Below are 17,363 nucleotides of genomic sequence, written 5' to 3' on the forward strand. Positions count from 1 at the left end.
ATGTCTCCATGTTAGAGCCAAGGCAGTAGCTTTTCTTCAGCATCGTAAACAACACGGAACAACATTCCGAGAAAGTCAGACGGAGCAGCTGCAACAGGTCGCTAACGCTCAGCAAGCAGTCACAAGTGACTCTCAAACAACACCAACATTATCTAACAGCAGGTCTTTTTCCAGACCACCTATGAAGCGGGATAATACCGCAACAGTGTCCAATTTTACACGGTGCCACAGCATCCCTCATGAAATGATTGGTGACGGCATAGTTAAGTTTGATTTTCTCCACTTTTTGTAGTCATACCCGTCGTAGTCTAAGCTAACAGCGGTCAAACTGACACCGTTCCAGCGTAATTGTATTCCTACGTTCCCTTATTCAGGCCAGGGAGCAGGCCAAGGAAAGGAGGCCATGCGAAGGTTTCCGTGTCATTACTGATTTGGATCTACTTTTGTCTTGCTTCATATGGATTTCTTAGACATGTCAAACAAGACAAAAAAGTAGAGCCATTTTTTTTTTCAACAGTTGTAAAAACAGTTAATGAAGGACAACTTTCAAACCCAACTTTTCAAATTATTGCCATCATAAAAGACACAAAAGGAACTGAAGTGAAGGTTAAGATTTTAGGCTGATTCATTAAAGGGATGAATTTATACACCCTTTAATGAAGCAATCTCGTGCCTTCACTTGATCAAATACAGTTGGCCACACACTGTCAAATTTTCATTCATCTTTTAAGTAAGATTCACAAACCTGAAACTTCATAGATGACATTTTTTTTCTTTTGACAGCCGCACATTCTGACCTGCTTTGACAAAATTGTCCAAATGTGTCGGCTTACTTGAAGAAAACTTTTCAATTGTTTTGCTTAGTTTTTGCGATGTGCTTTCATTACTTTGTGGTATTTTGTTTCTGCTAGGAAAAGCGAGAGAGAGTCTTCAAAAGTCTCATCAATATGCTACCAGCTTACCTCAGATACAGCGTCACAGCTCAGTTTAAAAAAAACAAAAAACCTCCTATAAGGTTTCCTTTAAGAATCAGACTTTGAATATCACAGACAAGAAATCTTTTCAGGCTAAGCAAAAGGTGACACATAAATACCCACATGTACTGCACCAGATTGAAGTAGTAGGCAGTGGAAATTTGGCTGCTTGAAATGCATATTTTTTTTTCTCTCTCTCTTGGCACTTGGGAAGAAAGTGAAGCGTCTCATTTTATTTAGTCCCACGTCTGTTTGTGTTTAGTCTTTGTTGGTTGAGTCCCCCATTCTCTCACTCGTCAGCGCGCACACAAGCACTCACAATGGCAGGAATCTCAACATTTCCCCTTCCCTTTTTCATATATCTTTCTTTTAGTCAGCCTTGTTTTTCTCTCTAGCTTTGCTCTTATCTCCCAATTAATCTGCCCTCTTTTTCTGTTCCCGACTCTTTTTCCAGATCACATAAGGAGCATCCTCAGATGTATATGTAATATAGAAGCCGTGTGCATGAATGTCTAAAGTCAAAGTCACTTGTCGACATTGCCCTTCTCTCCCATCCTGCACTCTCAAACATTTCCCATGCAAACTCACTACTGTTTATGGACTTGTTTCATCATGTCTTCGAACATGCATTTTGTAGAGAGTCCTAGCCTACGCAAGCAGCATGGCGCAGATGAAACGTCTGAATAATTTAACACATCCAGTCTGCTTTGCCTTGCTCTTTGGAAAGTTTTTTTCTTCCTTCTTTCTCCCCAACAAAGTCGCAAAACGTAATTCATGTTGCATCCGCATCCCTTTCCCAGCTTCGTTGCGCTCGTTTTTCTGCATCCTGCTTTACAGTTCGGCTGATCTTTTCTATTTAAGCTCAGGTGACAGAAGCCACGTGCACAGAATGCACGAGTATTTGAAAAGGAAGTCGACAGGGGCGTGCGGTACAATATGTATGGCATGTGCAGCGGGTGGTATACATTTGGCCTACATTTGGTATGGATTTGGCCTCTATGGAACAATCACAATAACGCCTGTTGATGAAGTCATTGTGTCAACCGCAATGTGAAAATGTCTTCAAGAACATCTGTCAATGGAGCTGGAGGGTGTGCCAGCACCATTTTTTATTTTTTTTTTTACCAGCTCTGAGCTGCTAAAAAGAAAAGAAATAAAAATGGTGCATCCATGTAAAAGAGTCGCACATTCTTCTTGCTTTCGCAGCTCCTCGTGAACTACCAAGAGAATACTCGGTGCTGGATATCTAGCACGGCAAAACACTCACCTTCCTTGGAGTAGATTTACTCCTCACAAATGGCGGCAAATGAGCAACACTTCTGACAAGTATTGTTATCTCTAAAGGAGGACAAGGAGCAAAGCATGTGACACACCTAGCAAAGAGAGAGGAGACCGAGAAGCCATGCTAACCGCTAAGCTATCTAAAAACGTAGACTCGTGAAACAGATACGTACTTTAGTGGTACACAAGTTTGGTTAGATTCACATTGCAGAAGAGGTTAGCAAATTATGAACTTGAAATGACTAGATAAAGTGTTTCGAGAGGAACAGAGACAAAGTTCGCATGAACGGCAGGTCCAAAAACTGGAAATAAATTAGTATGTTACCACATAAATTAGCTTGGAAAACCCTATAAGGTCAAAATTATAATATTATGATAATGTCAGCATTCTTATTTGTTTGGTTGCTTTAATAGTCTAGAGTTCAATTTTTATTTTGAGTTTTTTAGAGCAATACAATAAATGTTCTCAAAATTAAATTATATCTTTAATCTGTTGTTTTTGTAGTCTCTTTTTTTTTTTTTTTTGAAAATTTGCTAACAGATTGCTAAAAGAAAATAGAATTATTACAGTGATATTTATATTGCATTATATACTGTTTCTGTGACAGGATTCAATATATACGATGTGATGAATTTCAAGTTTATCGCACAGCCATAGAAGGAAACAACCAAGGCTACTACTTATTGACAGACTGACTAACAGACTGACTGACTTTCTTACGTACTTACAGAGTATCTAGCTATCTACTGACTTACATTCCGTTGTAGTTAATTATGTACCTTCTTACGTGTTTACCTACTTATGTACATACCTACCTATCTAATGAACTACATAATTTCCTAATCACTTAATTACTTATTTCCTTACTTAGCTACGAACATTGGCTACTTACTTACATAGTTACTTATTCACCACTTACTTATCTATGTACTTAATTACCTAATTGCATACTTAGCTACGTTTTTCTTATCTACCTTCTTACTTGCCTAACTACCGTCCTACATACTTTCCCACTTACTTACTCATTAACTTACCAAGTAAATTTCTATTAGTTAATTACTTGCGTCCTTACTTCAAGGTAGAACATACAATTGTTTCACCTGTTCATTACACTTCTGCGACTCATCTGTCAGTGATTTCAAAACACTTCCACACCAGTGCTGCCGGTAACGCGTTACTAAAAATGTGCTTTTCAAAGTAACTAGTAGTCTTAACGCGTTACTTTATTCTACAAAGTAGTCTGATTAAAGTAACTGTCCAGAGATTCAATGCGTTACTCCACATTTTCATGAAGAAGGCAAAATATCTCACTGTTGTAACAGTCACAAACAACTGCCGCTAACTATGAAGATGAGGCGGAAGTCATTGACCACCACACTGAATTCAGCCATGGTCTGGTCGTGAATGGTTTGCACATTCAAAACAAAAGTGATGATACTTTTACTACTAGTTTTATTAACCAACAGGCACACAACGCAACAAAAAAGTGTACATTATGGACCATAAAAGTGGTAAAAAATAATTTATTTCCATCCTCAACTGGTCCGTGAAGCATTATGGGATAGGGTGTCTCCGCCCTCTCTCCAGGGGGAGTGACGTCAGACAAGTCACGTTTTCAGCATGCACGAGTCGACTCAAGTGTACACACTGGAATAGCGGAACAAACAATGGAGGATTTAAGGGGATTTTCATTTTCAACCTGGATAGATTTTTATTTATTATTTTATAAAAAAAAGTATTTATGTTACAAGAAGTCAAGAGAGACTGCCTATCTTGTTTTTCATAAAAAAACAACTTAATTTTAATGTTAAAAATGCACTTTCAATAAAGTATTTGGAACTCCGTTTCTACCGCATTATTTTTATGTTGCGATGGTGTTATCGGCAGCTGCTGAAAGTAACTAAAAAAGTAACTTTTAATCTAATTTAGTTACTTTTAAAATCAAGTAATCAGTAACGCAATTTAGTTACTTTTAAAACCAAGTAATCAGTAAAGTAACTAAGTTACTTTTTCAAGGTAACTGTGGCAACACTGGTCCACACAATTACCAGTGGTTTCAATAGATATCATACCAAGTTCTCATTGCAGTTTTGCAGTACGTGTGACCTTTTGAAGCAACAACCAAAAACTCAATTAGCGCCATCCCCTTTTGTATATATGTTCAAAGTGCCAGAAGTGATATCCTTAATCATAGAGAGTAATCAAATTGTGGCATTATATCATTGTGTTTAATAGTTGGCCATACAGGGGTGAACTCGACTTGGCCCCCTCTCGCCACTCTGTCAGTTAGCGGAAATTTAAAAGTTCACCTCTCAACCCCTAATGGCTGAGATCACAGTGTCCCATTTCCTTGGGAAGTCAAGCATGGAGTAGCTATTGTCTTAACCCTCGGCCATTTATTTACTCCCTTCGTGTCCTCTCCTCGTCCCCTGTGCTGTCCTCTCCTGTTCACTCCTCTTCTCTTTCTTCTCTCCTGTTCAACCTCTTCCCCATCTCTCCTCTCCCGCTGTTGTTTCCTCCCCTCTGCCCCTCCATTCCACCTCTCCTTCCTGATTGCAATCAGCCGGTAGGGATAAGCATGGCAGGAAATGTTGGAAACAAGCTTAAGTGGAGAGAATAACACGGGTTTATGGCTGGAGTGGAGAACCCTTTTCACCACATCACTGATTACTCTGGGCCTCAGCACACACCGGTTTGTGTGTGTGGGTGCGTGTGTCCTTGAGCTGCTACTGCTGACTTCTTTTTCATCCAAAGCGTTGTGCGTGTGAGTGGGGGTTACATTTTAAAGTGATAAATCATATTATGAGAACATTTGTGAATCTTGTTAAATCTAAACTTTACCAACTTGCAAAGTGTGATATCACAATCTTACACCTTAATACTGCTGCTCTCACTTCTCTCCTAAGGGGCTTTATTCCACACTTGCTCTCCTCTCCTCACGTCTTCCACTTGCATCCATCGCTTCTCTCTCTCAGCCTTCTCACTCCCAGCCTCATCTTCTCCTCTGCTAAACAGATTACGGCGCAGCCTCCTCACCAGAGACTTTGCTTTAGAGAGCCTGGAACACCTGTTCTTTTCCTGCGGTGTGTCCTTATCGATTGAAAGGCCCCTGCCAGGCCGTCTGCGTGTGTTTGGCTCCCACGCCGCTTCTCCATCTACCGAGCGGCCGGTGCCAAATTAGGCTGGCATATTCAGAACGCCAGAGTGGAGGGAAAACCCACGGTTTTGCAAGAAGTGAATACACAGGACACACGTGGGGAGCTTATGAAAGACAACTGACAATTGTTATTATTCATATTTTACTGATTAACCTAATGCAGACTTACAGCGAGGAATACACATGGCTTAAAGTACTACTTAAAGTACTCAGGCATATAAATCCATCTAACAGGTGCTCACCAATCAGAGACAGACTAGGGTATCTACCGCGAGCATTGGAGCGACGACAAATCCCGAAACACAATCTGTGTAGTTTAGAAAATGGAAGCTAAATTTGTTGAACACGATGAAAACACAGCATTCATTGAAAAGGGTGTTTAAAAAAAATGATGCTAGACATGACTCGAGGAAAAAAGTGGAGATGAAAAATCTTTTGGAAGTTGTTGCCACAAATTGGAGGAGCCAGGTGTGAGCTTTGCAGCATGTGTTTAAGAAAATTTGTGTACGGCAGCAACACGATGAACGTGCTTGTTAGCCAAGGCACAAATCTTCAGTTTAAGGCTGTTTGAAAGCGCTATACTAATAAAGATGACTTGACTTAACTTGACTTGACTTGACTTGACTTGACTTGACTTGACTTGACTTGTGCTGTCATTCTTACACGTATATTGCCGGCATGTACAGCTACAGCAGCTTCAATAACAGACCTTGTACGTGATCATAAAATATACATTCACGTTCCGAGTCAAACACAATTTGTTTACATTGAAAAATTGTGCAGTCTGTGGTCAATCTTTGTATGTACATGAGTAGCCTTTTCATCAAATCTGGCTCTCTTTACCTTCAATTTAGAAAGAATTGTGTACTTGTATTCCCATCTCCATGCAGCTTAACGACTGGCTTACTGAACCCCTGGAGTCCGATCGAACCCATGTTAAGAGCCACCAAACTACCGTAATTTCCGGACTATAGAACGCACCTGATTATAAGCCGCACCCAGTACTTTTCTAAAGGAAAAAGCATTTTGTACATACATAAGCCGCACCTGACTATAAGTCGCATGTGCCCACATTGAAACATGAGATATTTACAAAGAAAGACGGTACACAGAAGGGTTTAATAATATAGATTAGCTTTTCTTTCCACACAGTACCTGTGACGCGGCAGTAACACAACAGCAATACGGTAGTAACACAGCACTAACAGGACTGGTTAAAAATAACATACCAGTAAAAGTCACTGAGACTGAGACTTCTTGTATTTTCCATTATGAGGGTCTGTTCATGCAAATTTTATTCATGCACAAAGCGCAAAGTTACATTAAACTTGCGTCTTCCTCAACACATATATTCCACCTGCCTCACTATTACCTTTTCTGCTCGAGCACCCCTGGCAGCCGTTAGAAAAAATGCATAAATTAGCCGCATCATCGTATAAGCCGCAGAATTGAAAGCGTGTGACAAAAGTCGCGGCTTATAGTCCAGAAATTACGGTATAATGAAAAAACCCAAACCATTAGAATAGAACTCTTCTTGTTAGATTTGAAATTTTATAGCACGTCCGCCTCCCAGTTCTGAGGACTCCTGGGTGGAGTTTGCATGTTCTCCCCGTGCCTGCGTGGGTCTTCTCCGGGTACTCCGGTCTCCTCCCACATTCCAAAGACATGCATGGCAGGTTAATTGGGCGCTCCGAATTGTCCCTAAGTGTGATTGTGAGTGTGGATGGTTGTTCGTCTCTATGTGCCCTGCGATTGGCTGGCAACCCGTCCAGGATGTACCCCGCCTACTGCCCAAAGCCAGCTGAGATAGGCTCCAGCACCCCCCACGACCCTTGTGAGGAATAAGTGGTCAAGAAAATGGATGGATGGATAAACATGCCTAGACTGCAGTTAACTTGATTTTCAGGTAGAGTCCAGATAGAGTACCAATATAGCAACAAAACAAAATATGTTTTGTCCCTTAAGCCTTTTTGCTTTGAACAAGGGGTAGGCCTCAAACCAGGGCTGACCTCAGCATGTCATGCTTATGTAACTGAAAATCCAGTATGAGTTGGATGTATTTGTAAAGAAAAAACAAATAAATAAATGTGCATACAAAATTAGCAGCTGAACTTGTCAAGCCCTGCCAGCCATTTGGATGGAGGCTTTATTAGCTGAGGTGGCTTTCTATCTCGAAAGTATCGCTGCTTTGAAGTGCTCTATTCTGTCTTATCAGCAAGCTCGAGCCACTCGCCACGAGCTGTGTACGTGCGTGCGTGTGTACGTGTGTGTGCCAGCCATAGGGACAGTGTGTTATCGCAGTATGCAGCCCTGTCCAATGTTTGTGCTGCCATGCAGCCTCGAATGCTTTGTGTCCTCCAGTTAGATTATCGTTCTGCCTTGGAAGCGCCCCTCCCCACTCTTCAAGTTGTGTGTGTGTGTGTGTCTGTGAATGTGTTACTGCATATTGTAAGGCCCACATCTCCACTTCCTTAATACACCCCCCACCCTTATTTTTTTTTTTTTTACTCACTTCCTGTCTCTCTGCCTGTCTTTTCCTGACCATGTGGGAATCCTACAATACTTGTTTGTATTCGCCCTTGCTCTTTCTCCCACCCTTCGGCCTTTTGTTGTTGACGATTTATAGGTCCTTTGTTTATTGAGTGAGAAGTCAACAAGAGTACTCCAGGCTACATGCGGCCAGATATATGCAGTCTTATAGCTGCATGGCGAAACCTCTCTCTGCACACGTCTGACCACATGTTTCAGGATGGCATGTTTTCTTTCCAGGCTGACTTTTAACCCCGTTGGTGAGGTGACAAGTCTACCATTGCGAACTGACTTGAGCCACTTGTTTATGTGTCTCTGCTGTGTGCTTGCAACTATAGCTAGCTAGCTATAGCTAGCTAACTGGACATACTTCAGTCCACTGCTGACATTAATCACTCTTCAAATCGGACTTGGGGCCTTTCTCTGTGTAGTTTGCATGCTTGTTATCTTCCACAACACAAAATCAAGTGAGATCGATTTTCTGTCAGTTTCATTGACCAAGGCGCTGACACAGGATCTGGATTTGGTCCCAGGGCACAACACAGAACAACCCACTGGTCCCCTGGGATAGCTTACATGTAGAGAGTACATTTTGCTGACAAAAGAATTATTGTACCTAAAAAAATAAATTGTGATCTTGAACATGTGGATAATGTTTGGTGGTTGTATTATCTCCTCGTGCAATTATGTCTCGCCTATGATTTCCGTCAAGAGGAAGTTTGGTATTGTCATTCTGGAACAAATAGCCCCAGGCGATATACGAACATTGCTGCAGAGCTTTCAAGTTTCCTTGAAAGAGTTTGCTGCAGCGTAATAGTTGATAAAAAAAACAATCTCATCAAAAATAATTAGCCGCCCATCTGAAGGTTCTGATCCTATCATATCATTTTACTCAGCTGTCAGAGTCTGTTAAGTTTAATTAATTTCATTTTTTTCCAGGCATGTGAAGAACTTCTTATCTATGTGATATTAAGAAATTCACTAGATTTTTTTTTTTCCCCGACGGAGGGATGACCCCTACATCTGTAAAATAGAATTTACATTGTTAGATTAAGCCTCTTAATAATTAGGTGACTTGAGCTTGGCTGTTTTGTGGCTGTGACCTGTCCTTATGGCTCAGCATCTTCTGCACTTTGGGACACATATCTCGTTGGAACCACCTATTGTCAAATGAGCTGCTCTTCTGTGTGGGTGTGTTTGTCTCAGTGAGTATAAAGATTAGGAACCATTTTGGACAGATTAGACCATCCGCATCCATCGGAAAAAGGCTCAATCTTTTTTGGCATTCACTCAAGAGCTCAACTGAGAGTATGCAGTGTTCTGGTAGTTCCTGTTAGCATAATATAGCTAGCGTTAAAGATTAAAAGAACCGGGCAAAGGTTCTCACATAACTTTCAACATTTGAACTGAGAGAGAGCAGGTCAGTCAAAATAGGCCATAAACACTAGCACAATTTATAATGTTTAACATCTTGTCTTGGAATAGACATATAAGCTCAGCGGTAATTGTACAGTATTTTTACCATAATGGCTAATAACTCACTAATATAGACAATCTGTGTTAACTGGTGAGTGGTTAGCACGTCCGCCTCCCAGTTCTGTGGACTTGGGTTCGAGTCCAGGTTCCGGCCTTCTGGGTGGAGTTTGCATGTTCTCCCCGTGCCTGCGTGGGTCTTCTCCGGGTACTCCGGTCTCCTCCCACATTCCAAAGACATGCATGGCAGGTTAATTGGGCGCTCTGAATTGTTCCTTGGTGTGCTTGTGAGTGTGGATGGTTGTTCGGCTCTTTGTGCCCTGCGATTGGTTGGCAACCAATCCAGGGTGTCCCCCACCTACTGCCCAGGGCCAGCTGAGATAGGCTCCAGCACCCCCCACGACCCTTGTGAGGAATAAGCGGTCAAGAAATTGGATGAATGTGTTAACTCTGCGTTATTTGTAGGAATATCACTCCCGGAAGTTGATGCTAATTTTCCGTTAGCATAGCAATGGGATTTTACATTGACTTTAGCATTAACAATTTTTAAAATTAATATTTTCTTGTATTTAAATATATTTAATTAATATTTAAATGTATATAAATATTTTTAATTACATATTTTTAATAATTTTTGTTGTGTAACACGGTACATTCAGGGTACTTTCACAATGTAGGACTTGCGCCTTTCGGCGCATTAACCGTTTTTTCTTCGTATTTTATGATCCTCACAAGCCAAAATTGAAATCGTAATTCAATTTTGACCATTTGCTCAGACCTAGATGCAGCTATTGTAGTGAGAAGAAATATGTGTCATGCTGATGTTTTCTGCGTAATGCGCAACAGCTTCGATAGCATTATTGACAAAGCAAAGAGTCTCCAGGGAACATTTCACCTCTTAGGTGGCCTCATGATGTTGCCATTGCACATGTAGCTAAGCCTTGATGTGCGTGACATGGCAGTCTCAATGACTAACCCATACATACCCCTTTTCTTTCTAAAAAGTTCATGCAGCCGTTCTGTCGTATACCCGTACTTGCCTGCAATTTCTTTAAAAGCAGCTTGAGTGACGGTCATGATTAATTCAAGGCATTTACAAAGTATGTAATTACTCAAAAAGAGACGTGGAATGCAAACCACCAAAAAAAGAACGTGTTTTGACGAATAGAAATCGGAAAAGGGAGAATGGAAGTGTGAGCAAGAAAGTTGCGAGTGAGCAATCAAGTCAGAAAATGTCAGGTGGAAAATGTCAAGAGAGCAGCAGAGGAGAAGAAAAGACAGAGATGCTGTGGCCCCTTGCCTACGATGCTCGCAGGCTTTTATGTTGCCTCACCTCTAGCTGCCAGCCCTGTTTTCAGCCTTGTACTCAAATGACAGCAGACATCACCCTCAGACGCGCACACACACACTCACACCATTACTGTTGTGGCAGGGCTCCTAATCGCGCATCCCACACACACACTTGTTTTTTTTGTTTTTTTTCGTCAAGAGCGCGCGCACGCACAGATTGACAGCTCGTCCCTAGGCCACTGCTGACACACATGATTGATGGCAATGTTCCGTGGAGAATGCAGGAGGCAGGGCCAGCAATAATTCAGGAACAGGGAGCAGCTCTGTTTGGGTTGAGAAACACTCCATTAAGTTATGGAGAGAGCGAACGTACAGAATGTACAGCAGGATGTTTCACGGCTGCCAGTCAAGCAGGCGGGCGGAGAGGGAGAAGCAAGAGAAGGAAGGTGGTTTTCATTAAAGTCCACAGGAAGGGTCAGCTTCTGGTCACACTGAATAATATAGACACCCCCTCATTGCAAACACCCACAAAAGACCTGCTTCTCATTCCGCGCACTCTTTTATTCACACCCAAAGGACTGTGCAAATATCGTTAAATCAATGGTAACAAGCATCGCAGTAAAAAGAAGGTGACGCGATGACCTCAAACAGATTTCTTGGAAAAAAAATGCTCATTTAGCTGACTCTCATTACAACACTAAACATGACAAGCAATCTCGTACAAAAGCACCAGGGGAGAGGGGTCTCTCTGTATTGTTTTGTCTCCTTGTTTCTTTGTTGTTTTGTGGTAAAGTAAGTCGAAGAATGGGCATTTGACCAAAGTTCCTTCAGGGAAGGACAATTAATGATCATTCAATGAATCAATTCAAATTAATATCTAACAGGGGAGTTTCTGTTATTGGGAATGTTCTGAACTCCTTCAGTATTATCCAACCACCGTCTGCTTCTTTATTTTTCATAAGGAGTGCATCTGATCAAGAACTTTTGCTCACAGTCACACGGTCCGGCATTGTTTTTATGCAGCAGCAAACGACGCGTGTACGTCACCACGTCAATTTCGCGATATTTCAAATTCTCATCACCCCAAAAAATACACGGGTAATATCGTTGAAGGTGGGATATGGAACATCCTTAGTATATATTCTTGTTTGTAGTGCATAATTTCCATTCGGCATTCCTTTTTCCCGTAATGCCATATGTTGGTATGTGCATGTGAAAGCCAACATCCCTTTCAGATGTATTTACCGTATTTCCCGCACTATAAAGCGCACCGCATTTTAAGGCGCACCTTCAATGAATGATATATTTTGAAACTTTTTCCATATATAAGGCGCTACAGTAGAGGCTGGGGTTACGTTATGCATCCATTAGATGGTGCTGCGCTAAAGGGAATGTCAACAAAACAGTCAGATAGGTCAGTCAAACTTTATTAATAGATTACAAACCAGCTTTCTGACAACTCCATTCACTCCCAAAATGAATAAACAGCTGTTTTATTATTTTCTCTCAGGTAAAGTTAGTATTAGATAGCGATCCAAGATGGCGGGATCTTCTGCCGATCGTGCAGGGTCACCGATAGCGTATTGACAGCAAGACCTGTTGCGGCTCAATATTAATCCATATATGAGGCGCACTAGATTATAAGGCGCATGGTCAGCTTTTGAAAAAAATTGAAGGCTTTTAGATGCGCCTTATAGTGCGGAAAATACGGTAAATATGTTTAAACATATTTGCAAATAAGTTCCAAAGTATTTGACAATCCAAAATATTTATTCCACATTTCCACACTTCTGTAAATCAGTAAAGATGGAAATAAAAATTAAATAGATGCCCTGCCAAGTCCTCACTAAAGGCTTTGTTTGAAAGCATTTTTAATTAAAGATGTGAGGTCGGGCTCTGCCTTGGCCTCTATGAAGGCAATGTGTAAATATTTCCCTTTATCTAACACTCCGTAATGCAATATTGATTTGCACCACACAGAGCTGCAGCAGCAAGTTCAGAGATAGGAGGAGACAAGCTGCTATAGTATGTGCGCTTTTGGAGACGCTGTGCATCAAACCTTGTTCCATTCTTTTCACTCCTGCCATCTCATCCATTCCTTCTTTATTTCTGAGCTCAATGTGAATAATTAAGATTATTTTATACATACATATTTTAAACATAGTATCAGAATAAGTACAATATGGTAGTGTATGGTCATGTAATTGTAGCATAGTTTGTGATTATATAATAATGTAAATTGTATGAATGTGCTGCATTGTATCAGAATACATCAGAATTAGATTTATTTATCAATATGAAACAAACAAAGAATTTGTCTTCACAGTCCCAACCTGTCCGGGAACTCAAAAAATGGCAATGACCAACAGAGGGAGACAGAACAGGAAGCCTGGTGGTTTGCTAATTAGCGCCCCTAAATTTCTTACACATAGAACAAAGGAAACATGAGGAAGGAGGGCGTTGGGGCTAGGGGCAAGGCCCAGTTCTACTAAATAACAAATGATGCATGACTAAACAAATACTAACTTTTCAGCCATGTTTTTTGTTTACATTTCACTGGGATGTTTTGATGTCATGACCTCCACGTAGCCAATACAGCAATAGATTGGTATCTAGTGGTATGCGAACTCCCTGCGGTGGTATGCAAATCACTGAAATAAATATGAAAGAATCATTGAATTAAATACATATAAAAGGTGCAACTATTTAAAACATGAAACGTAATTAAACAGTAGAATTAAGCTTGGCAGCTATGCATAATATTTTGTCTAGTATTTTTACAAGTGTTTTGAGTTACAGTTGTGGTTATAGAATTAATTGAACCCATATCTCAGGGTATAGTATAGTATACCTGTACTATAGAGCTGTCAAAATTAATTGATTAATCGACAGGGAGTCAATTACCAAATTAATTGACAACAGTAATGGTTTATAGCTATTTGTTTTTTTATTTAAAATTGTCCAAATCTTTTAAATTCAGCATATCAACAGTAATAAAAAGTAAAATGTTTTTGTTATACACATTAATGCAAAATTAAAATGAATCCAATTAGTCGATTAATCGATTACATAATCGATCAATTAATCGATTCTAAAAATATTCGACAATGACAGCACTAGTATACAGTATTAATCTCTTCATCACTTTTATATATGTATATATATAAAAAGAACAAAATAATTACCCACAGTCTGTAGTGCAAACCATCCATAACTTAGCCTTACTCTTGTATTTTTGAATACTTACACAATGAACATAAATGTTAATTTGTATTTAAATAATGCAATTTAAATGTGTTGTGTACATAACTTTTGTCTTTCTGTTACTTTTCTTCCTACGCAGACTTCCGCCCACCCATGATCCCTCCTAACAGAGGCGGGGGTGCAATCGGAGGGGGCTCCTCATCCTCAACCAGCCGTTCCACCACCACTCGCGCTCCCCCCTACTTCACCACCCCGCGTCCTCTCCTCACGACCTCACCGGGACAACGTTACCGCACCACCACAACGGTTCGCCAGCCCGTCATGAATCCGGCCGGCGGTTCACCATCTGACACCAATCAGATCCCGGACACTAACCGCAAAGCCGGGGAACGCTACCCGCCCGTGCAGGGGCCCCCAGTGGCACCGCAGCCCCCAGCTTTGCCTCCTCAGGACTTTTGTAGTCCCAGAGTGACGGCGGATATTTCGTGGCCCCGCACCCAGCAAGGCCAACTCGCCAAACAGCCGTGCCCGGTTGGGACACTCGGTAAGGAACATCGGTGGATGATGTCATTGAGTGAAATCTTGATGTTTAAAGTGTCTTCTACTAATTAGGACTGTTTTCACTAATGAGGATTTTTGCGCCCTTTTGGGAGAAGGTTCAAATGTTCCAAGGAAATTATCAAGATTTAACAGTGTAGCTAATTTTGGAGGTCAAGGCTAAGAGTTTTGACTGTCTCACGATTCAATTCGATTCCAATTTGTGGGTCTGTGAAATGATTCGATTGACAATGATTTCTGCTTCAATTTACAGCTGTGCAAAGTAGTGTTAAAAAACTAACCAAAAATTATTTCGTCAACGCACATTTTCCACCGGACTAAAACTAGACTAGACTAGACTAAAACCCTCATTAATGAACAATAACTGGGATTAAATCAGTATGCATTTTCATCGACGAATGAAGACGAGACGAGAATGCCCCTTCACATAATAAAAACTGGATTAAAATCTCTGGACGTTTTAGTGTATGAAGAAAAACGAGACAAAAATTGTATGGTTTTGTAAAATCTTGTCTCTGCTAATCTGTCACATCTGTGACACTGTCATGTGACACACAGCACAAACACATGGGACAGACAGGAGGTGGATTCATGGTGTAAGGCTAAATAAAAAAATTATAGTTATAATGTAAAATTAATCCAACTACTATAGAGTTCCAACAATAATGTTAATGTGACCACTAAATAATGCTGGCTAACTCACTAGTTCATAGCATGGAGCCATAGTAACCACTGTTAGAAAAAAAAAGTATAGATCTGAAATGTTCAACAATCTGCTGACAAAAAAAGAAAAAGAAAAAAAAAACACAGGGATAAAATGACTGTCCTGACTAAAAGTAGACTAAAACATTGACAGTTTTTGTTGACTAAAACTAGACGTATAAAACGTTTTCTTGGACTGAAATAAAGACTAAAATGCTAGATTTATAGTCGACTAAAAATTGACGAAATAAAAACGGGATGAGGTCGACTAACTGAAATTGGACTAAAACAGAGACTAAATTTAAAAATGGCAGACAAACGTAATAATGGTGCAAAGAATCGTCATGATCTACTCCAGTCTGACTTGCTAATGCTAATTAGCGCGCACTTTTATCATTCAAAAGAAAGTCTATTCATGCAAAACGCTTCAGGTATGTATACAGAGAAGCATCTTAACATTGCTCACCGGCATATGCTCTTCCTACGCTCAAAAAAAACAAACAAACAACTTTTATAGGCTCTGTGTCTACAACTTAACAGAACAATATCAGAATGTGTGGAACCACACTGCCCCTAAGTGGCCAAATCGGGTATAACATGAACAAACAAACAAGGGCAAGACGGTATCAAATGTTTGAAATAAAATTGATTTTGAGACATTTAAAAGTGATTCTGAATCATACTAAATGAAAATGGCGATTCTTATGAGAATCTTTTTTTTTTTTTTTGGCACACCCCAAGTGATGAACATATCCCAAAAGTGGAGCGCTGATGTTTTACACTGTAGGTTCATTCATCGCAGCACATTGTCGTGTACCTCCACGGGATACGTTGTTCATGTTAATCTGCTTACATGACAAAGACTTCCGTCGCGCTCCCCTGCGGGCACCGCACGAAGTGTTCAAGTCTTTCGGTGAATGTCAGCGCTGTCTCACCTTATTAGTTTTTGCTTGTCTTGCAGGCGTGGCCACATACATGTGCATGGCCCATTTGGGCTACTGGGATCCTCAAGGCCCTGACCTCAGCAACTGCACGTCTCCTTGGGTCAACCACATCATGCAGAAAGTAAGTGTGGAGTTTCCCGGAGCATCATTTCTCACGCATGGAGATACAACGACCACAGGGAGCGATTTATCCCGCATGTATCCGTCTCCATTTGTCAACCTACCAACTAGTGCTTGAAACAGACGAGATTGTATATAGCTGTTGGGGAGTACAGATATGTCCAGGTTTTGCAGAAAGGACAGCATTTGTGTTGTTTTGCTCTCCAAGATGCCAATATTGTGTGAATACTGTGAGACAAAGGGCGCTAGAGGCCAAACGCAATGAACAAACATTGTGCGGAAAGGTAAGCTATTACTTTGCCAAGTCCAAACAGTGCTGCTCCCATCATTGACTTTGTCAGTAAGATATGAACATCAAACGTGAGAAGGTTGCGGATCGACTCGCCAGGTACTCGGCAATTCACACCCCTACTTATGGCTAACTTCTAATTATTTATTTTCCATGAGTAAAAATGAAGCCGAGCTGCCTGCCAAGGCGCTATCTGTTACCCCCTCACAATCTGACGTGCATGCGCAGAAGATCGGCAATCTTAGATCGCTAACTACGGCAACCACATTGGTCAAATCACGTCACACACTCTAAATGAAACAGTCATTGCGGAAGGTACAGGACAGTGTAAAGTTCTGGGTGGGAACTTCCACTGGTTCTTGTATCTTAATGCTCACGATATAATGCTAACATAATAACCAGAAGACTGCATGTTCTCAGTTGAAATATTTACTGGATGCCAGAAAGATCGAGTACACAGCTGCGGAGCCCTCTTCTATTAGGAACTGATCTATTCAAAATCGTCCCTGCATTTATACTGTCTAGGCCGTCCGCCCACATGGGCGAATGGCTCAGCCTCCCTATGTGAGAATGTGTGACCCGATGGCCTTAACTGGTATCGGTATCGGTCTGAAAAAAAGTGGTATCGAACATCCCTAATTAAAACACAGACACCGCAGACTTACTGTAAAGTATGACAACGCGGACTCACTGGAAATGTAATGGGGTCAAAAGTAAAATGTTCATCTTTAAAGGATTAAAAGTTACTTAGTTACTTTTAAATGCATCAAGTATCATTTTTTTTGTGTGTGTGTGTTGTATCATGTTTTTACGAACGCGCACCATTGCGCAGGCATATAAA

General features: G+C 40.8%; 1 protein-coding gene across 14 annotated transcripts in view; it reads left to right on the forward strand.

Moving 5' to 3' along the window:
- The window catches only part of adgrl3.1 (adhesion G protein-coupled receptor L3.1), a 191,157-nt gene that overhangs the window by 112,364 nt on the left and 61,430 nt on the right, over positions 1 to 17,363 (forward strand). For all 14 annotated transcript variants that reach the window (XM_077523786.1, XM_077523789.1, XM_077523790.1 and 11 more), the window contains exons 8-9: positions 14,049 to 14,453; positions 16,131 to 16,234. In XM_077523786.1, the coding sequence (XP_077379912.1) occupies positions 14,049 to 14,453; positions 16,131 to 16,234 (509 nt within the window). The remainder of the gene's footprint in view (positions 1 to 14,048; positions 14,454 to 16,130; positions 16,235 to 17,363) is intronic.

The sequence above is a fragment of the Festucalex cinctus genome, chromosome 6, assembly GCF_051991245.1.
Source record: "Festucalex cinctus isolate MCC-2025b chromosome 6, RoL_Fcin_1.0, whole genome shotgun sequence".
Taxonomy (NCBI): domain Eukaryota; kingdom Metazoa; phylum Chordata; class Actinopteri; order Syngnathiformes; family Syngnathidae; genus Festucalex; species Festucalex cinctus.